This window comes from Camelina sativa, chromosome 9, assembly GCF_030686135.1.
Source record: "Camelina sativa cultivar CO46 ecotype springtype chromosome 9, ASM3068613v1".
NCBI lineage: Eukaryota > Viridiplantae > Streptophyta > Magnoliopsida > Brassicales > Brassicaceae > Camelina > Camelina sativa.
In genome coordinates this window covers 6703424-6725873 of record NC_141888.1, presented here as the reverse complement: position 1 = coordinate 6725873, position 22450 = coordinate 6703424, and the positions used below count along the sequence as shown (strand labels likewise).

Below are 22450 nucleotides of genomic sequence, written 5' to 3'. Positions count from 1 at the left end.
TGATATAACTTTTTGTTACATTAGTTTGGATAACTGATGTAAATATTTTATATCAATTTAGTAACAATGATATAAGACTTTCAATATATTTTGTATATGATGTAAATGAACATCGATTCAGTAATTGAAACAAATATTTATTTCAATCGATGAAAATTATTTGCATCAACAAAATCTAAATCATTTATTTGAGTGATGCAATTATTTTAACATCATTTCAAAATTATACATATATATAAAATAAATGATGTAAAAAAATATTTTCTTTATAGTGCAACAATTGTATTTGGATATTTAAATAAATAAATTATTATTCAATGAAAGAAAAAAGCCATATAAGTAAAATAAATAAAATCAAAGTCAAATTAATGAAAGTATTAAGGGGGGGTGTTAATCAATAATGCATTTAAAGTGAATTCTCTACGTTTTATAATCTTGAAGATTTGAAATTTGATGTTCTATTTAGAAAATAATTTCTGTGTATTTCAAAATCTCTACATTATTTCTTGGATTGTGATTCTAATAAGTTACCCATAAAAGTCAATAAGATTTTATGTCAAATGACTCAAAATACAAAGATTTTATAGTTCAGAATAACTCGGGATTGGATATAATGAAGTGTATGACATCCAAATTGAATAACACCAGATTTTGATTTGGTAACTATGTAGATAGATCTATTAATAGCGCAATTTGAACATAGAGTAGATGATGTAATATATTGAGTACAAGGTAAAGAAAAACTGGAATAATGTTGTTGATAATAGAAGAGGATGGATGGCCGAGGCGATGATGCCAATCGGTCATAATTATTTTTGGTGTGGTGGAAGCAAAGAAGGATTGAAGGGTAGATGGGGATATAGGCCACTCCTACAGCTCATCCTTGTTCTTGCCTTTGAGCAATGGGACCTCCGAACTGAGATCTTTCACCTGAAAGTGAGCATGAAAGAATTCAACAGAGACTTTGTTAGCATTGCAGAGTCTGTAAACGGATATGAGGTTTTTTCGTATATGAGGCACACATAAAACACTCTTGAGAGTTAAAGGACTAGAAGAAGAAGGTAAAGAAAGAGAGTCAATATGTGTGATAGGAATACTCGAACCATCACCAAGAAAAATCGAGTCATCCCCCTCATATGGTTGATGCACAGCCAAGTTGGTTAAGTCATGGTCATATGGTGTGTAGCACCATTGTCCAGCAACCATGAAGTAGAGTTGTTTGATGGCATGACAGCCATGTTTCCTCTCGGCTGCCAAGGACGTAATGGAGTTGGAAGCAAACCATTGTTGGAGACCGGGTGGTGTTGCTGAAGAAAGGTGAACCGTTTGGCACTATGTCTGAAGACTCCATAGAGTTGACAGCGATCCTGGTAGCCTTTGGAGAGTCGATTGTCGTGGCATTGTGGCTGAGATTGTTATTGGTTGTTGTTGGTGTGCCAGTGTTGTTGGTTGCATTGATTCTGCTTTTCTTGATACGGATGGGAGCGACTAGTAACTACATTTGTCGTGATTGGAACAACACTGGTGAGGGACGTGGTCATGGCCACCAGTTTTGCTTCTTTGTTTAGGAGTTTCTCATGGACCTCTGTGATGGTGGGTGGCTTGTCACGGCCCTCAATTTGGTCGATGACTGACTTATATTCCTCAGGGAGACCATCAAATAGAAACTCGATTTGTGCCTCATGTTCAACAGGTTTTCCAAGCAAAGCAAGCTGGTCAAATCTGGTGGTTAGTCCATGTAAGTAGACATCAATCAATTTATCACCTTTTGTGTAGTGTTTCAGTTGAATGCGAATTTGTTGAATGTGGCACCAACTCGGAATGGTATATCTTGCAGTTATTTTCTTCCACATCTCAGCAGCAGATGTAGTCTTGGAGATAACATACTGAATGAAGAAAGAGTACCAAGGAGGGCACTGTAAACGATCTTGTCCTGGTGACGCCACTTCGCATAAGCTGGATTCGACTTTGGTTGGTCATTGACAACGGTGGTCTGATCAGGTGGAATAGAGGACCCATCAAGATAACCAGCAAGGTCGTAACAATCAAGGAGAGAGTGGACTTGAAGACTCCATGTCATGTAGTTAGCAGCGGTGAGTTTGGTTATATTCACCATGTTGATGTTGAGGAGGGTTGGGGTTGTGTCGACGGTTTCAGCAGCCATGGCTAAAAAAAGGAGGGAGAGATAGAGAGAGATCTGAAGAGAAAGAAAAGAGAGAAGAAGATGGCGGCGGAAAAAAATGTGTATCGACTAGGCTCTTGATACCATGTAGAGAATATGTGTCGTATATGTATTCATAAGGTTTGTACAGTGATATATATATACAAGGCTGCTAGAGGATACTCTAGGTTAATCTAATTAAAGAACATTACTAAAGCTATTCAATCAAATATTATGTCTTGATTGCATATCTCTATCATATCATTGACATTGATTGCATATCTATATCATATCACTAACAGGAAATAGATTCTGACATTTCACGTCTTGTTACGCTAAAACTCATCCCAGTTGGAATCATTCTCGCAATGTTAAGCTTTAGATTCGGGCTTTGAATGTGTGTATACTACGGATGTGATAGAGATGAGAGAGCCTTCGTGGGTTTGATCGTTGCGGCTGAGAAAGATCTACCATCTCTGTCTCGCATGCTTTTAGCCGTTTATCTCAAGAAACTTTTTTAAGGGGTTAGACCTGTGGCATATATATATATATATATATATATATATATATATATATATATATATATATATTTTTTTTTTTTTCAACCAAACACTTAAATAACTTAAAAGATGACTCCATAATTGGTTGCCCAATTTGGAAGGGAAGAGTTTACAAAAGTAAGTTCAGAAACTAAAGATCTAGAAGAACGCGCCAGACAATCAGCTCGCACGTTAGACGTCCTCGGAATCTGAGTCAGAGTGAAGGAGGAGAAGGATGATCTTAGCGATTGGAAGTCTTCCAACAAATGCGAGAAAAATAAACCGTTGGATCTGCCCTTTCTTTTTTTACAAAGAGAAAAATAATACTTTTTAAACTCTTCATCTGATTTTATATTGATATATGATCATAAAAAGCCCCAGACTTACAATCCTTTGATATACAAAAGGTCCAACCCAAACCCATGAACCACCCCAAACCCGTTAGCCTACTCTAACCAAAATTCTCACAAAAAGACCCCAGAAGCTATACAATTCAGGTCATTAAAAAAATACTCTACCTGAACACCAAGTCCTCAACAAACCGGGAGGTCAAACTTTTTCTTCTCCAAAGACGATAGCCATTCATGCTGGATAACCCTTTTCCACATACAATTGCAGTCTCAGGTTCCCTGTTACACTTTGTGCTATCAAGTTTGCACCTCGGTTTTTTGTGACTGATTCATTTACCAACTTCCACTCCTGTATTCCTCTAAAAAAAAATCCTTATAGCCACTGATTGGGCTTTAAAATTTGGCCAATCAATTGGCCTCTTCACCGCTCCCACCATATCTTTGTCCTCCAAAAGTTCTTTGACTATGAAGCAGCAATTCCCCTTTTTCATCTCTTAGAACCCACGCTCCCCCTGCAACTTTATTTCTCTTTGACCAGGAGGATCCCACATTACACTTTACCCAATTTGGTGAAGGTTTTTCCCACCCTTTCACTACCCTTTGACTCATTTTGTCATCTTGACTGACATCCGCTTGGTTCTGTAAAAGAATCCCATCTCTCTCTTCATATTGTGCCTCAAACCAGTCAGCTACATCTTCTCTGACATTTTCTACTGATTCAATTGCAGAAAACTTAACCCCTTCAAAAATCAAAGCATTTCAGTTTTTCCAAATTATCCAAATAATCGAGGGAAAACTCCTTCTCAAATCAATAGGCCAAGCCTTATTATTTATGTTCTCTAGGAGATGATAAAAATTTGAGTAAACCGATCCATTTTGAAAATTATCAAGCGGAAAAGAATAATCTGACATAGCCCAAATCTGTCTAGTTGGTAGTACAAATAAAGATCGAGTGATTTATGGACTCACCTTCTTCTCCACACAGTTGGCACACACTATCAAGATCCATCCCTCTTCCATTGAGCGATTCCGCAACAGGTAAAGCTCCAGATAATTTTTTTTTTTACTTTGGATCTGTTTGCAGATTTCATACCAACTTTTTCAAGTCGAGTGTACCGGGCAGGATCAAGGCTTCTTTGATCAGAGATGCATTTTTTTCTTGGTCAGCTAGCCAGTATGCTGATTTTACAGAAAAATCCCTACTTTTGTTATGCTTCCAAGCAAAGAAATCATTTTTGAGAAACTATAGGCTTTATTGCTTTTATTCTTATTATATCCTGAGCCAGAAAATGTTCTTCAACCATCTCTTGATTCCAGAACCCAGTATTTTCATCAATAAGCTCACCTTGTCTCAGCCCTTTCTCAGGTATAATCAATCTAAAGGGATTATCTTTGATAAAGACTGAATATGTGACTAATGAAACACAAAGCATGATCCATTCAACCTATTTTTGATGAAATCCTATTGCTAGAAGAAGAGATATGAGGTAACTCCATTCGACTCTATCATAAGACTTTGACATATCTGACTTAACTGCCATAAACTTGAAGGCAATTTGAGGATGCACCCTGAGACTGTGGAAAAGTTTGTGAGCCACTAAACTATTATCAGTAATAAGTCTTTCAGGTACAAAGGCTGACTGAGTGTCATAAACAATGAGGGCCAGATATGGTTGAATCATTTTCACCATAATCTTTGCAATGACTTTGTAAAGGACCGAGCATAAACTGATTGGTCTTAGATTTACCATCTCAGTGGGGTGGTGAGTCTTGGGGATGAGACAGATGTGTGTGTAATTTCACTCTGCCGGGAGGATTCTATCCTGAAAAAATTGCTTCACTTTCATAATCACTTTGGACCCCACAATAGATCAGTATTGTTGAAAGAACATCGCTGACATGCCATCAGGCCCCAGAGTTTTTGCTGGGTTGATTGAGAACATTGCTTTTTTTATCTCTTCATCTCTAATACCCTCAATCAGAGCGTCATTTATTTGGTCAGTGACTCTTGGGATAAATCTCTCAAACCAGTCTCAGAAGTTAGCTGGATTTGAAGAAGTGAATAACTTCTGAAAATAAGCAGTAGCTAATTCACCTTTTGCAGCCTCTGAAACCTGAAAGTTCCCATTAATAAATTTTAATTTTTCAATCATTTTTCTTTGGTGATTCTCTTTTACTGATGCATGAAAGAAATTCGAGTTTTGATTTTCCCACCTTAACCACTTCTGTCTTCTCTTTTGTTTCCAATACTTCTCTGTCTCTCTATAGGCTTTGATTGTTTCTCTTTTTAGCACAAATACCTTATTCCAACCTGGCCAATCCACCGATTGTTCCTTCTCTAAGGCTTCTTCCAATAAATGGATCTTATCATTAGAGTTAACCGCATTTCTTTTTTTTCCAGGAGCTTAAAGCTTTTCTACAGTTTCTCAACATCCCAGCAACTGATAAGATGACATTGTTTGATTAGGGATTCCAAGCTCTTACAATTGCCTCTTTAACATCTTCCTCATGAAAGAATCTTTTATCAAACCTGAATTGGCCTTTGTAAGAATCTTGAGACGACAAAAGTTTTGCCAATACTAGTCTGTGATTTGAACCTCTCATATCCAGGAAATTTTGATTTAAGGCTGGAAAGCTGTTAAACCACTCATCATTCCCAAAAGATTTATCGAGTCTACACTACAACCAATGTCACCCCTTCTTCCAGTCAAAGAGAAAATATTATCGTTACTTGGTAGTTCTGTCATCCCACAGACTCTTAACATCTCAACAAAGTCTTTTGAAGCATTATCAGATCTTCTACGGTCTCCCAACTTTCACCATTGTGCAGAATCTCATTGAAATCCCCTAACATAAGCTATATGTCTCTTCTGCCTATGTCGATCCTAGAGATTCTTTCTCACACAACCGATCTTTTACTTCTATCAAGGTCCCCATACACGCAAGAAATAAAGAAATTGGAGGCTCCAAACTATACTTGAGCATCAACAAATTTTTATCCACAAACTTTATATCTACCGTCACACTACTTTTCCAAAAGAAAGATGAACCACCACTCCTTCCAATATGGTCCACTGTATAAACCTTATCATACCCCAACCAAACTTGTAGATCTACTAGAACGTCTCTTTTGAACATGGTCTCCATCAAGAACATCACCTCAGAGAACTGTTTTTTACGTAATTTCTTTAGGTGTGGAATTGTCAAGTCTTGAGACCGTCCCAATCCTTAACAACTCCAACTCAAAATACTCATTGGAGTTAAGGCAAACCCCCCTCCCCCCCCCCCCCCCCCCTTTGGGTTCACCTCTTGAGAATTAAGCTTTGCCATCTTTGCAGTGTTTGTAATATCATCATCTGCTTTTCTTTACTTCAAATTTCCCATCTTTGATCCCATTTTTAACTCCATTGGCATCTTTCTTAAATTTGGAATAAACGGCTTTGGCTATTACTTTTTGTTGGTTTATTCTTTGTCTTTTTCAGAACAATCCCGACGGATCCTACCTCAAAAGGGTTAGATCCATAAACCATTGCATTGCTCTGAAACGGCTGGGATAGGGTTAAGAAATGACTAGAACCTACCAAGGAAAAACTAGCCCCTTGCTTGAAACTCCAATTGCCCACTGCACCTTCACCTTCATACTCTCCCATAGTATTGTCTTTTAACAGAGCCACATTTCCATTCATAACTGATACAACCTTTTCATAAGAGATAACCACCCCTTTATTCTTATTCATGTTGTGGTGGAAGATAGGCACCGGTTCCAATCTAAGTATGGACTTTCACTACAAGAAAAATCATTATTCATAGCACACGATAAACGTCATCATATGTGTTTAATGGCGTTTTCATAAATACGCTATGTTCTCGGCAGCTATCTTAGATATCACCTATATTATAGCGTTTTATTGTATGCTATTATTGGGTCTATCTACCATAGTAGTTTTATTATACGGTGCCATAATATATGTAACCCTATCATAGCGTTATTCACATGCCATAATTTGTTTTATCAGTTATGCTCTCATTGCTATAATATGCATTGTTATGACTCTTATTTTATGCAATTGTATAAAGCTAATAAATTTGGTGGAACCTGCTTAATTTTCAAAATATCCAATATATATATATATATATATATATATATATATATATATAATAAACATCCACAAGATACACATCATTTCATATAACAAACATTATTCACCCATAACACAAGTCTCGAAAAATACTTTAAAACTATCATCCTTCTATATAATGATGGATGCCAGACTCTTCATTCATGTTAATGTTCTCCTGATCTGAGGTCCTTGGCATGATTCAAACTTTCTCAGAGAGTTTGGAACCCACTACTCCAAAAGCTGGAAGCTTCTTTTTTGAGGAAATAATTCTAAGTATCACAAACCGATCCATGTTGGAAACTCCAAATAGTCAGACACTGCTCAAACAACAAAGATTATAAGTGTTTATAAGCAAGCTCTCACAAAGCAGATAAGTGGAAGTCTAAAAGTAAGGATTTAACTTTATCATCAAATTTTTTCAGCCTATAACCAACACACAGATGAATAAGACACTGAGACACTAACAGATTCCAAAAAATAAGAATCAAGCGAAGTGAAAAAAATATATAATTTAAGAACTAGATCATAAAGGCAAAGAGAGAAAACTAGTCATGGACAAAAAAAAGACAAGACACTAGATGAATTGCTAGACATGAAAGTGTTTTAGAAACCTGCACATTCAAGTAAATGGCAGACCAAACAGCAATATAAATTGGTAGGAAGCGGACTCTCTAGCCGAGAGTTTGAAGGTCTTGTTTAGTAACAGTAACACAATATAACAACAAAAAATATAACCTTGTGGTCTAGCATTTCTGGCTGACTGACTCTCTTATCTCCTTTCTACACGAAAAAAAAATGAGAATAAAAACAATAGCTCAACGAAAACAAATTTTGAGCAAGGGAGATCGAAAGAAAGGACAACAAAACTTGTCATCGGTTGTAATGGTCCTGTGAACAGCCTTCTTCTTTCTTATATGAGATTCAAAATGTTTAGAGAACATCCAAACATGAAAATGATAAACAAAAAATTCACAAAAATACTTAGTTCTCAAACCTTCTTATTATTTCCTTACGCTTCTTGACTACAAGAACACCTCCCTCTTTTGTCTTTACTTCAATCGTAATAGAACCAATCTGCAACCAACTCATCAAAAAAACCTCGAGGTTTAATGGATACACAACATAGCATAGTAACACGAGAATGGATTAAGAAAACCAAATAACAAAGTTTCAAAGTCCTCTTCAAAAGAACTAAATAGTCAAGAAGAACAAAACAACCTTCAGTTCAGACTAACATCCAACCTTCAATTCAGACTAACGTCCAAAGCTACAAACTTGAAGCTCGATTAATAACCAGAAAAACATAACAACCTTACATTCAGACAAACATACAAAGCTACGAATTTTTAAGCTCGATTAATAAAAAAATTAAATTGAGAGTAAGGAATAAAAGCAAACACCTGGTGGGTGCACTTGGACGAATATGACGAACCTAATCCAAACCTCAACAGTCATGCTCAATTTAGATCTCGACATCCGCCGCATCAGAACCCTTCTTCGCCGTAAAGATCCGTCAATAACGACCCACAACTTGCTCCAACGGAGAACGGAACCTAGTTATTGTCGAAATCTAATTCCTACCAGAGCTTTTTCAAACGGAGGCAACGCCTTCCGTTGAGGAGCAAGTTGTGGGTAGTTATTGACGGATCTTTGCGGCGAAGAAGGGTTCTGATGCGGCAGATGTCGAGATCTAACGGTGACAGTTTTAAAATAAAAACACATATAGTACCCGATATAAGAATATGTGTTTCATTAATGGTTAATAAATCTACTTAGCGTAGTTGGTTGCGCTTTGATGTTTGCAGCTTAAAGGTCTCGAGTTCTTATCTACATGATATCTTTTATTTTAAAAATCAAAAAACCTTTGTCCAGACCGAGTCGAACCTGCGGCAAGTGAAAAGGGAAAAATATCATTAAAATCCTCAACTTACCAAAAGTATTGAAAGAAAGCATGAACTTTGCTTGTGGTGGATTAAATAGCTAACTTTCGTTGACTTTCCAATTAAACCGTTAACTTTCATTGACTTTGTCAACAGTTTTGGTAAGTTGAGAATTCTAATGACATTTTTCCCCAAGTGAAAACCATACTCTAACATTAATCAATGGACCATGTCATGCTTTCAACAAATGTTAGAAAACAAACTTTATATATCTTGTCTTTGACTAAACGGAGATCGTTAACGGAAAATTAACTCCATTAACGAAAACTTAACGACGTGCTTTAAATAGCTATTTCAACGAAACTTTACTATTTTATCAAAAAATCAAACTAAACTTTTGAATTAAAACGACATCTCGAAAGTTCATGCTTTTTTCCGTCCCAAATTTGAAAGTTAGAGATTTTTATGACATTTTTCTCAAAAACAATTAGGAGAATATGTACTTCCATAGCTAAGGGAATAGTTTCTAATCTACACACGACCCTACTCTATAACACAATTATTTTGACAAGAATTTAATATTCACAGTAAAGTAGATAGATATCATTTACCAAAACGAAATAAAACAGATGTCAATTTGTAAATTAATGATGTACATCCATAAAAATCAAAATTTTGTCTTCTGTTTTTTTTTTTTTCAATGAAAAATTTTTGTCTTCTTTTGCGTTACATGTCTTAAATGAAAACCATTATTTTCGTAAACAACCATCAAGTGCACACTAAAAAACACTAAACTTGTCAATTCTTAATTCAAATAAAATATCTCCAACTATATATATTTACATCAAAACCTCCACCCAAATTATAAAGGAACAAATATATATATAGACAACAGCATATGATTGTGAACATAATTTAAGATGTGTTTATTAAAAAAATTACCCATCTACATCTATTGTATATAAACTATTTTAATTTATTAGATACGAATGTGTAATATCGTATTCTTTTTCTTGACTGTAAACAAAAAAAACACTAATTTTATCTCCTGATAGATCCAAAGTAATGGATCAGAACGGTGGGAAAGCTTTGCCGTAACGATTAATGTTAGAGAAAAGTAATGGATCAGAACGGTGGGAAAGATTTGCCGTAACGACAAATCAACAAACCTGAGTTTACTCTCAATGCGTTTCAGCCGCCTCAGAAGTTCGACGAAGAAGGAAACCTGGTCGATGAAGCGGCTAGGGAGAGGTTGAAACAAGTCCTTGTCTCGTTACAAGCATTAATTTACACTTCGACTTCAAGGTAAGTAACTTAAGTGGGTCAAATCTCTGATCATTTGTGAGAGATCGTTTGTGTTGATGAAAATAATGCCAATTGTTGTGATATTAAACAGTATATTTTACTTACCGTATAGTACACGTTCTATTTCTCAATAATATTTGTATACACGATACTTATATCCAAACGAGTGATGATATTTTAACTGTGATTCATGTTGATGTCCCTTTTGATCACAATTAGTATGTTTAGTTCGGTCAAAGAGGGTCGAAGTTCTCTTCTATTATATTGATGTCGAAACACAAAAGACGGGCTACAACGCGACTTAAACGGGTTACAAAAGTAGACGAGGATAGTAGACGAGCTGATATCTCGTCGATTCTCCGAGCTATGAGCTTAGAACCGTTGACTTTTGCTTGGACGAGCTAAGCTCTTGTACTTGCTGTACCAATTCTCCTGCTTTTCTCCGATCCCCTTTTCTAAAGGCCGTACACCCGTATTTATAGGGAATCGTGTCGGTTCGTCTAGGAAAAATACCATAATACCCTTCTCTCTCGAAAGGGATATTTATGGGCTTTTTCCTGGGCCGGGCCCTTTTGTTGGGGTTGGATCTACCCCTAACAATAGTCCCCCCCCCCTCGCCTCTAGTTCGTAGTCTTTAGGCGAAGGACCGCGCGTGGGATGATACAGAGTAGCGCGTGAAGGTGCGGTTTCCAACGTTGAGGGTCGAATCGTTGCGTTCGGTGCTTGAAGCGCGTGAAATCCGGAAGTTGAATCGTCATTGAGCGCGTGCTGCAATGATGACGTTTCTGGATTCTTCTTTCCTCCCCTATAAATATCACTTCCTCTCTAATCTTGTTATCTTCTTCTCGTGTTTTTGGTGCTCCCGTCGTTCAGGTATTTTTCCTTTCTTCTATCTCGTCGTTATATTGCTTTTAGTGTGTCGTCGCTTTTTCATTATGAATTCTCCTCGATCCGCGTCATCCAATCCCTCTGCCGGAAGTCACCTTCGACGAGCGACGACTTCTGAATCTAGCGGCTCTACCAGATCTGTTCGCCGTCGAACTCGTTCTCTAAAATCCTCTGACTCGTCTTCGACGGGTTCGGATGCGGCTCGATTCGAAGGGATAAAGCGTTGTCTTGCTCCTGGATCTGCAGTCCCTAGCTCCTCAGGGCTTACTTTCAAGATTCCCTCCTTGATAGACGAGCCTTTGAACGATGGCCCGTCTTCTCCTAATTTGGACGACGTCCCTTTGCCAACCGTGAATCTCTTCAATCATATGCCGGCGACGTCGATAAAAATTGATGCGGCAGTTGACGCAGTTCGTATCGGGAAATTAAAAGTTGACGTGACAGTTGTTGCAGATTGTCCCAGGAAACTGAACACGAAGCCAAAGATTTTGATTCCGAACGCCTTTCAACGTCCCTTGGATGCACCTTCCGGTTTTATTTGTCTTTCAGAGAAATACTTCACCGAGTGCGGACTCACCTTTCCTCTTCCGTCTTTTTTGATGACGTATTTTGCTCGTCGAAAGGCGGCTGTCTCCCAATTTGCCCCGGCGACCTTTCGAAATGCTGTCGGTCTTTCGATCATGGCCGAGGCTGCAAGGGTCAAGCTTACTTGTGATCACTTTGAAGAGTTGACGTGTCTGAATCCGTCGAGTCGGGAGAAGACTCCCGGGCTTTATTACGTAGCCTCGGGAAAGAAGGCGACGCTCGTCGAGGGTGCCAAGGGTAAAACGTATAACTGGAAAGGCTCGTATTTCTTTTTGGAAGTTGCCGCGGGGGTTATGGAGGATCCGTCGATCCCTTGGTTTTCTGGGTGGAACCCTTCACCCGGTAGCCGACCCTTCTTGATTAGTTATCTTCACTTGCTTCCTTTGTTTTTTTCTTAACCCCCCCCCCCTTTTTTTTTTTTTTTTTTTAAATTTGCAGTTGTTATTCCGAGGTGTTTGCTTCCATACCCTTCTTCTTTCCGAGCCGAAATAGACGCGATTAAGCTCTGTTGCCCCTTCGTTTGTCCGGGAACCGAGGGTAGAAAGGATCATCCACGGAAGTTAGCATCCAGCCGAAGACCAAGAGGTACTATTTTTTTTTTGGTAGTACATATATACGTTGCAAGCTTTGTTTTGATATTGTCCCCATCTTATTATTTATTTATTTTTAGTTGAGACTATGGGGAAACTGAACTTGAACGTCCCTAATGCATCCGCTCGCTATCGCCAAGCTCCAGAGCCGTCGTCTCGATCGGCTCCCCGTCAGGATGTTCGTTGAGGTTCCGATCCCCCTGCTGCAGGGTCGTCCAAAAAGGTCCCCCCTTCCCCTCGTCGAGCTGTGGATGATCCTTCACGGATGCATCAAAGGTCTCCCCCGCCTAACCGCCACACCGGCCCTGAAGAGACGCTTCCAAGGAGGAAGGTGGACGGGACTCCTGGTCGCATTGCCGACCCTCCACAAAGGTCGCAGAAAAGGAAGGATGGCCCTGAACAAGAGCCGTCTGTCCCACTGAAGAAGTCGAAGCCGGTCGACTTCAGCTGGGATTTTGCTCATTCATCTAGAGCTCGTCCCTTTCCATCTGACTCGCAGTCTTGTGCCGAGTTGTTTCGGAAGATCCATTATGGCGAAGGTCGTCTCCCTTCTGTTGAAAGGATGAAAGAGGCCAACGCTGTCACCGAAGTTGCTCAAGCATCTTTTGAGGTTCGTCGGTTAAATCAATTCGCTTCGCAGATCTTCCTTGAATGTATTTTAATCTTTTTTTTTAAACAGTTTATTGCGCGTACTAACCGCATGGCCACCCACTACGAACATCGTGTTCGAGACATGGAACGTTCAGGGGCGTCAAATGAGAGGATTGAGCGCCTCGAGGCTCAATTGGGGGAGGCAGTTTGGTCCAACCAGAGGCTTAGCGACCTTGTGGCCAAGCTCGAACATCACCGGAGTGGTCTTATCAAAGAACGGGATTCTCTCTCGACGAAGCTTAAGGAGTCCGAAGCTTCCTGCAATGGTCTGAAGCTCACCCTTAGCTCGGAGACGAGAAGGCTCAGGGATCGGCGTGATGAATATGGGCACCATGAGCGAATCAATGCCTTTCACGAGGTGGCCGGTCGCGTGCAGAGGCTCCTATCGAAGCACAAAAGCCACGCCGAAGCGGTTGAAGCGTCGCGGGAGAAATTCCTCGAATACAACCAAGCTGTTGGGAACGGTCAAATGCTTGAAACGCTCGTCGCCGAGGGTCGAATTTCCTTGCTTGATGAGGAGATTAAGGGCCACGTTGTGGCCGTGATGAATCAGCTGAAGGGCGAGGTTGGAGAGTTTGATCTGCCAGACATCTCCGAGGCTGATTTTGACTTGTCTCAGATTTTTGCCGGGCCTCTCCCCCCAATTCCGACTTGGATCGCTTCCCCAATCAGCGGGAATACGGAGGGTCATACTGATGAGGGTGGGGATGAAAGGTCGGAGAGTGGGGAGATCGGGGGTGAAGAACTGGACGAGCAGGAGCAGGTTGACGATCGCCCTTCAGACGGAGTTGAGGCGCAAGTCACCGACCAACCTTCTAATGGAGTCGAGGAGCAGGTTCCGGACTGTTCTGCCGAAGGGTTACCTCGTCCTTCCACTCCTGGGCGCGAGTCTCCGGTTGCTGGCCTAGTCTCGTGATCAGTGTTGTCGCCGTGTTGAGGGGTTGGCTCCCTCGTACTATCTTTCTTTTGCCGTGTTTTGGGGTCGGCTCCCTCGTACTTTATGCGCCGTGTATAGGGGTCGGCTCCCTTGAAAACTTTATTCGTCCTTTTGGGGGCATTAATTGAGGGTCTCATTTAATGCTTTAATTTTCGAAGCGTTGTTTATTGGATTCATTGAATGCCTTTTCCGTTTTGGGAACTTGCGCCTGTTAGGACTTGTGCTCCCCGTCCTATAAATAGCCTTTGTGTTTCCCTTCAATCCTGTCTTGGTGAGTTTGTTGTTTTTGTAGGAAGAAGAGAGTTGCTCTGATGCCGGTGACGACAAGATCGGCGTGGTTGCGCAGGGCGCGGGAACAGCTTGGCGTTAGATCCGACAAGGTGATTCAATCAGAACTTAACTACTATAATGCTTGCATTCAGCGATTAAGGGCTTACGTCATTGCCACCCGTCGTTCGTTCGAACGTTACTACGACTTCTGTCGTGTTGACGGGGTTGTTGAATGTCTTGAACCGCTGATCGATGAAGGGTTTTTCTTTCCGAAGTGGCGATGGAATCGTTTGGTGGAAGAACGCACCCGGCGCGAAGATTTATATGCGGAAGTGGTAATTCCCGCACTTGAGCAGGGCGACCTTGATACCCTTGGTCGGAGGCCGTTTGAGGAACGAGAGGAGATCGAAGCCTGTCGTGATCGTATCGACGTGCTTCGCCGCTACGTGACGCAGTTGGAGAGCACAAACCACTATTTTAGCGAAAGTAGTCGCGTCGAAGGGATTTGTGCGTACCTCGAGGACATGGTTGGGCGAGGCATGGCTGTTCCGATGGATCTGCTGAAGGATGTGAAAGAGTCATGCCGCTATTGGCAGACAACAATTGGCGGGTTGGAATTTGACGAGCCTTCCAATGCCGATCTAGGAATTGAATGACTTGTTATCCGCTATTGTAGCTCTTTCCTCTCCTTTAAATCAAATTTCGTACTCCTGAAAGTTCTACTTTTTACTTGACTCCAATATTTTTAAACGTCGCCTTTTTTGTTTTTTTTTGTTTTTTTTTAAAAAGTGCGACTCGTGATGGTCGGCTTATCTCTTTTATGCGAGTTAGACTCGGCTTAATATAACCGGGTGCGACCGTTAATAGTCGGCATATCCTTTAGTGCGAGTTACGACTCGGCTTAATATAACCAGGGGCGACCGTTAACAGTCGGCTTATCCTTTTGTGCGAGTTGCGACTCGGCTTAGAATAATACGTCGGAACGTCGGGTCATTACCGGGCCAGGGTAATGACTAAAATAATTCGCAAACGATGACTCATTCTTTTGCAAAAGAAATTTTATATTATTGGCGGCTGTGTCCCGTAGAATGGGACTGCCTACGTACCCTCCGATCAGGAGGGATCAAGCCGTTCGTAGTTCACATTTACATGTTTATTTAAACTATAGAAAGGACGAGCCGGATATAGCCGAGCTCGCTTGGTGATTTTCAGTAGTAGTAGCGCTTGAGATGCATCGAATTCCAAGATCTCGGCACTGGTTTGCCGCCCATTGTTAAGAGTTTGTATACGCCGGGATGGACGACCTTGGATACTAGATATGGACCCTCCCAATTGGCTCCCATTTTTCCGGCATCTGGTTTGGCAGTATTTTTAAAGACTTTACAAAGGACGAGATCCCCTTCGTCGAAATGCCGGTTGTGAACTTTCTTGTTGTAGTACTTGGCTGCGGCGAGCTGGTAGTTTTGGATTCGTAGGAGTGCTTTGTCTCGTTCCTCTTCCAACTCGTCGAGTCTATCCATTTGCATCTGACTGTTAAGTGTGGTGTTTTGGACGAGCATTGTTCGTCGGAGGCTGGAACTGCCGACCTCAGCGGGTGCCATTGCTTCCATCCCGTAGGCTAAGGAGAATGGGGTTTGGTTAGTGGATGTCCTTGGGGTCGTTCGGTAGGACCAAAGTACTCCGTCAAGCTCGTCGGCCCAGGCACCCTTCTTGGCGTCTAGTCTTTTCTTTAGGCCATCGAGTATAGTCTTGTTGGTAGCTTCGGCTTGGCCGTTTCCTTGCGGATACCTCGGCGTCGACTTGCTTAGTTTGATTCGCCATCGTGCACAAAAATTTTTGAATTGCAGGGAAATAAACTGCGACCCGTTGTCCGTGACTATCTCGTACGGGAGACCGTGGCGACAGATTACATATTTCCAGACAAAGAGTTGGTCGTCCCTCACTTTGATATTTGCGTAAGACTCGGCCTCGACCCACTTGGTGAAATAATCGGTAAGGACGAGTATATATCGCTTTTGTCTAGAAGTTGGTAGCGGGCCAATGATGTCCATCGCTCAGCGCATGAAAGGGTAAGGAGCTACTCCGGTTCGTAGGAGTTCAGTCGGCTGATGAATAATGGGGGCGTGTCGCTGGCATTTTTCACACTTGGCAACGAACTTTTCGCAGTCAGATATCATCGTTGGCCAGTAATGGCCATGCTTCCTGATTCGCAGTGCCAAGGCTCGGCCACCTGAGTGATTTCCTCCGGCCCCTTCAAGCATTTCCATCATGACGCGCTCGGTGTCGTCGCCGTGTATGCAGAGCAAAAGGGCTCCTGCCGCCATCCATCGTAACAAATAATCTTTCATTAAGGTGTAGTGGGCGACCTTGGCTTTTAATCTTCGTTTAGCCCATTTGTCTGTTGGCACGTCGCCATCGGCTAAGTATGCTCGGATTTCGACTCGCCAATCTGTCGCGTCGCTGTCTGAGGCAGGTTCGCATCCTCGGCGTGACCTCATCGTTCGATAAGTCGTCCTAATTTCATTGGGCTGGTGGAGTGCGAGGCAAGTCTCAGGATATGTTTCGCTTATGCTCGGCGTATCTATGCTATCCACCAGGATGATTCGCCGAAGGTCGGGATCCGATGTTGAAGCGAGTGCTGCCAAAGCGTCGGCCGGGGCATTGTCTCCTCTGGGAATTTTGATGAGCTCAAATTCGTCGAAGCGTTTTGACAAAATCCTAACGACATCGAGGTAGGCGGCCATAGGTTCACTTTTGGTGTCATACTTTCCACTGAACTGGTTGGCGACTAGCTGAGAGTCGCAGAAAGCTCTTATCCGCTTGATCTGCATTCCGTTGGCGAGCTTTAGACCGGCGATGAGTGCTCCAAAATTTCTCCGGTCGGCGAAGTTAGTCGAATTCCTATCCCTGACCCAAGATGAGAGGATGCCCCGTCCACATGTAGGGTCCACTGGTCATTTGACGGGTCAGTGGGTGTTGGTTCGGCTTCTCCAAACGGTAGTTCAATCAGAAAGTTAGCGAGTACTTGGGACTTTGCAGCTGGGCGAGTTCGATACTCGATGTCGTACTCGCTAAGTTCAATTGCCCATTTTGTTAGTCGGCCCGATTGATTCGGGCTGTGCAGTATTGATCGTAAAGGTTGGTTGGACAGGACAGCGACAGTGTGCGACTGGAAATACGGTCGGAGCTTTCTTGCGGACGTGACGACTGCCAAAGCAACCTTCTCGACTGTCGGGTAACGAGTTTCCGCGTCGTCGAGTGATTTGCTTATATAAAAGATGGGTTGTTACTCTCTTCGATCGTCTTTAACGAGTACACCGCTGACGACCGACTCTGAGACCGCGATATAAAGAAACAAGATTTCGCCGAGCTCCGGTTTTGCTAAGATCGGTGGGGTCGATAAGTAGTTCTTTAGCTCGTTGAACGCGCTGTGACAGGCCTCGGTCCACTCGAACTTGCCCTTTGTTTTGAGAAGCTGGTAAAATGGTAGACACTTGTCGGTTGATCTGGATATAAAATGGTTTAGAGCAGCGATCCGTCCAGTTAATCGTTGTACTTCTCTGGCGTTCTTTGGTTGTGGTAGATCGATGATTGCCTTAATTTTCTTCGGGTTCGCCTCGATGCCTCGTCTAATTACCAGGTACCCAAGGAATTCGCCGGATTTGACTGCAAATGTGCATTTGGCCGGGTTAAGCTTCATCCCATACTTGTTGAGGGTATCGAAGCATTGTCGCAGATGAGTGATATGATCCTTTGCGTGCTGTGACTTGACGAGCATATCGTCGATGTAGACCTCCATAGTCCGGCCGAGTTGCTTGGCAAACATCTTATTGACTAACCGTTGATACGACGCTCCCGCATTTTTCAGGCCGAAAGGCATGACCTTGTAGCAGTACGTCCCTCTATCTGTGATAAATGATGTTTTTTCCTGGTCGTCCTTGTGCATTAGAATCTGGTTGTAACCGGAGAAGGCGTCCATAAAGGTTAACAGCTTGTTGCCTGGAGTCGCTTGGACGAGCTGATCGATTCTTGGCAATGGGAAACTATCCTTTGGGCAAGCCTTATTAAGGTCGGTAAAATCGACGCAAATTCGCCACTTTCCATTCTTTTTTTTGATGACCACCGGATTAGCTAGCCACTCTGGATATTTTACTTCCATGATTGACCCGGCGCCGAGGAGTTTGTCAACTTCGTCGTTCACTGCTTGCGATCTTTCAGAGCCTAACTTGCGCCGTTTCTGTTTGACCGGCTTATGCGTTGGGTCCGCATTGAGCTCATGGGTCGTGACACTTGAGTCGATTCCTTTCATGTCAGCCACGCTCCATGGGAACGTTGAGATGTTGGTTTTGAGGAAAAGTATCAACTTGTTCCTCATGGCGGATGTTATCTCTGTGCCGATATTGACGCATCGTTTCTTGTCGTTCTCGTCTAGGCTCACCTCTTCGACCGCGGCAACGCCCTGTTGGACGGCAGTCGGCTTTCCGTCTGTCGGTGACGTGCTACCCGCTGCTTTGATTGCTATAATTTCTTTCCGGTGCGAAGCTTATGCTCGATCAGGAAACAGGCCCGTGCGGTTTGCTGATTGCCACGCAGTGTGTATATTCCTTTCAAAGTTGGGAACTTAACGCACTGATGATATGTTGATGGGACGGCTTTCATCTTGTGGAGCCATGGGGTTCCAAGGATGACGTTGTAGATCGTTGGCTTGTCGATAACTGCGAACCGGAAGTATCTGGCTATCCCCCCAACGAAGATTGGTAAGGTGATGGTGCCGACGGACATAAGATGATCCCCGTCGAAGCCCGTTAAAGAGTGACATTCTGGCATAATGTCCCGTTCGCCGACTTCCATTTTGGCCAACACGTCTCTGAAGATGACATTGACTGAGCTTCCAGTGTCGATCAATATTCTCGTCACCTCACTTTCGCCGATCAAGAGTTCGACGACCAATGGATCGTTATGTGGTAAATCCAAGCCTTCTAGATCTTTTCCGTTGAAAGTGATTGGCATGCCTTCAGCCTCGAACCTTGACGGCCAAGATTTCATCATTTCAGCCTTCTTAGTATAATCTCTGATCGCTCTGACCAAATCGTTGCATCCGGCTAGCCCGCCCATTATCATGTTGATTCGTCGTATCGTCGGAGGACGTTGGTCGGGCTTGTGGTCTGTATGCGGTCGTTTTTCATTACCGCTGTCTTCGCGCCGTTCGGTGAGTAGGTTCTGAATTTCCATCTCGTCTTCGCTTTGGTCGGCTAGTACCTTTGAATCCTTGATGAATTTTCGAGCGATATATTCGGCGCGCTTGGCGTCGCTTCGTCCCGGTCGGGTTGTCTTGCTTCTGTCGGGCTCGACGACTATTGCTCCTTTCTTGTACCGCTCCATCAAGACCTTCTGGAGGTAATGACACTCGTCAGTTGCGTGGGTGGTACTCTGATGGTAATCGCAGTACGGGGTTGCACTATTTTCACCTCCCTCTTTCCGTATATACTTGTTTTCGCCGATCGCAAAGGTTCGGCGAGTTTGATCTTGGTTTTTGACAAAATGTTGTCGAGGCTCGACGTAGTCAACTTTTGGAGCTGCGGCTACTGGCTGTTTGGGCATCGCACTTGCCTCTAGAGAATGCTTCTTAGTATTGATAGCTTTCTCTTCCTCGAGCCCAATGTGTTTTTCAGCTCGGAGTAATGCCTCGGCTACGGTCTCGATGTGTGTTAAAGACAGCTCTTCCTTGAACCGAGATTCACACCAGAGCGCATTTCGAAGTGCGACAATTGCGGCAGCGTCCGGAATCGAAATGTTGACGTAAACTTCCTTGAATCTCCCTATAAAGGACCGAAGCGATTCTCCCTTGTGCTGAGTTAAGGCGTATAAGTCGGCATGGGAATTCTTATCCTCGAACAAAACAGAAAACTGCTTCAAAAATTCGGTTATCAACTCCCTGATACTATCGATTGATCCGGGTGGGAGTCTCGAGAACCAGCTCAATGCGGTTCCTGTTAGATGCTCGGCGAAAACTTGACAAGCTCCAGCGTCGTACTCCGCCGGGCTGAACTGTAAAGGGCCGAGGGCTACGCCAAAGGTGAGTAAGAAATCTCGCGGGTCGACTGTTCCGTCATAGTGACCCAATCGTGGCTTGACTGCCCGTCTGACCGTCGTCGTAGCGAGTCTTCGAGAGAACGGAGTTCGCTGTGTTGCTTCGAGCATAAGTCCGACTTGGGGTGCCTTATCCGTTGCTTTTTGAATCATTGCGGCCATTTCTTTCATTTGCTCTTTGATTTCTTTTAGCTCGGCGTCCTTCGTTAGATCGGTTACGTCGTTATTCTGCTCGATAGGGTGCTGGGCAGGATTACGTCCTAACCCGCTGGTTTGAACATACGACCCTGGCGTTGTTCTTACCGAGGTGAAGTTCACTGGGTTGAGCCGAGCGTTGTTGAGATGGTTGATTTCATCTTGCGAGTTAAACTGTGCCGCAGTGAGTGCATCCAAACGGTTGTTTGTTCGCTCTTCCTGCTGGTCAAGGCGTGTTAAGATCCCTCGGAACAGCTCGTCTATACTAGAGACGGGCTGGTTGTTGAGCAAAGAAAGTTGTGTCGGCGCCTGTGGTGCCTCTGCGGTCGCCGGGGTCGTCAAATTTGTAGCTATGACGAAGGTCTCCGGACTTTCTACTGTCACGGTCTTTCTTGGAGCGTCCGGCGTGGGAAGGACTGTCTGCTCCGCTTGATCCGTTGCCGGGGTGATCGTTCCCCCCGACGAGCTTGCTTCCTTGCTTCTTTCCTTGTCAATTATTGTCATCTCGTCCAGTCGGTGTAGGTCCGTTCTTCAATTTTTTAGAAAACTTTGACTTGGCTCCCCCTACCTGGCGCGCCAAATTGTTGATGTCCCTTTTGGTCACAATTAGTATGTTTAGTTCGGTCAAAGAGGGTCGAAGTTCTCTTCTATTATATTGATGTCGAAACACAAAAGACGGGCTACAACGCGACTTAAACGGGTTACAAAAGTAGACAAGGATAGTAGACGAGCTGATATCTCGTCGATTCTCCGAGCTATGAGCTTAGAACCTTTGACTTTTGCTTGGACGAGCTAAGCTCTTGTACTTGCTGTACCAATTCTCCTGCTTTTCTCCGATCCCCTTTTCTAAAGGCCGTACGCCCGTATTTATAGGGAATCGTGTCGGTTCATCTAGGAAAAATACCATAATACCCTTCTCTCTCGATAGGGATATTTATGGGCTTTTTTCTGGGCCGGGCCCTTTTGTTGGGGTTGGATCTACCCCTAACAATTCACAAAGTAGATCAATTTATATTTTAAGAGAAGTAATAAAAGTAAGAAGTAGAAAATGGAAAAAAACTGATATAGAATGAGCTGCAACCGTCTCATCTCGGTGAGGCATACCCGTAAGCAAAACTGGCATATCCACCGATACAAACAGAAGCTAGCTAAGGGCCGGTGTAAAAATCGCCAAAATTATAGAATCAAGAGATAGTTTAAGAACACAATTAACAAAGAATAACTCTCTTTATTAATACCAAAGAAAATAACTCAAAACTTTGGTCTCTCTCAAACTCTCAATCTCTTAACACCTCATAAGTTGTGTCACATCTCAACACATACTTATATAAGACTTTGCTAATCCTAATCCTACTAGGAATCACACATATTAGATATCTCCTAATACACTTGATCCTTATCTCTCTAATAAACCCAATTATAGTAGGACTAGAACTAACTTCTAACTCAAGCTTCTTTCAAGCTTATCCCAACAGTCTCCTCCTTAAGCTTGAAACTCTGCTTTGTCAAGTCTTGTACTCCCAAGAGATCTCTCATCATTCTGAACTTGTTTTTGTCTAGGGCTTTGGTAAGTATATCCGCTCTCTGCTCTGTTCCTGGTATATGCTCGACCTTGATCTGTCCACTCTCAACTCGTTCACGTATGAAATGATAACGTCTATGTATGTGCTTACTCTTTCCGTGAAAAACCGGATTCTTTGTGAGAGCAATTGCTGACTGGTTGTCAATCCTAATAACAACCTTTTCTTCCTCTGCTCCAGTGATCTCTGCCATTAAATCCTGCAACCACACAGCTTGTTTCGCCGCCTCTGTTCCAGCCATGAATTCTGCCTCACAAGAGGAAAGAGTTACTACATCCTGCTTCATAGAGCACCACGTGATAGGGCTA

The 22450-nt window shown here is 42.7% G+C and overlaps 2 protein-coding genes and 2 long non-coding RNA genes across 7 annotated transcripts; 1 reads left to right on the top strand and 3 right to left on the bottom strand.

Moving 5' to 3' along the window:
- Positions 1–3029: 3029 nt before the first annotated feature.
- Positions 3030–7202, top strand: LOC147937832 (uncharacterized). The gene is made up of 2 exons (XR_015566861.1): positions 3030–4088; positions 4417–7202. It is a non-coding gene; the product is annotated as an uncharacterized LOC147937832 (long non-coding RNA).
- Positions 7203–7209: 7 nt separating this feature from the next.
- LOC104710636 (uncharacterized) lies at positions 7210–8871 on the bottom strand. Of its 4 annotated transcripts, none has more exons than XR_015566859.1 (5): positions 8572–8871; positions 8390–8445; positions 8166–8245; positions 7907–7951; positions 7210–7488 (listed from the first exon to the last, which is right to left on the bottom strand). It is a non-coding gene; the product is annotated as an uncharacterized LOC104710636 (long non-coding RNA). The 4 variants fall into 4 exon arrangements; XR_015566860.1 differs by having other exon boundaries at positions 8390–8438; positions 8572–8870; XR_755043.3 differs by lacking the exon at positions 8390–8445 and having other exon boundaries at positions 8572–8858.
- A 7460-nt stretch (positions 8872–16331) lies between these two features.
- LOC147937831 (uncharacterized) lies at positions 16332–17108 on the bottom strand. The gene has a single exon (XM_087465288.1). The coding sequence runs from the start codon at positions 17106–17108 to the stop codon at positions 16332–16334; it is 777 nt and encodes a 258-aa protein (XP_087321414.1).
- A 1687-nt stretch (positions 17109–18795) lies between these two features.
- On the bottom strand, positions 18796–21066 carry LOC147937830 (uncharacterized). The gene has a single exon (XM_087465287.1). The coding sequence runs from the start codon at positions 21064–21066 to the stop codon at positions 18796–18798; it is 2271 nt and encodes a 756-aa protein (XP_087321413.1).
- Between the last annotated feature and the right edge of the window lie 1384 nt (positions 21067–22450).

What these genes read in the sequence shown, in the direction of transcription:
- LOC147937831 (XM_087465288.1), bottom strand. Translation starts at nt 17,108, where the DNA reads ATGCAGATCAAGCGGATAAGAGCTTTCTGCGACTCTCAGCTAGTCGCC.
- LOC147937830 (XM_087465287.1), bottom strand. Translation starts at nt 21,066, where the DNA reads ATGACAATAATTGACAAGGAAAGAAGCAAGGAAGCAAGCTCGTCGGGG.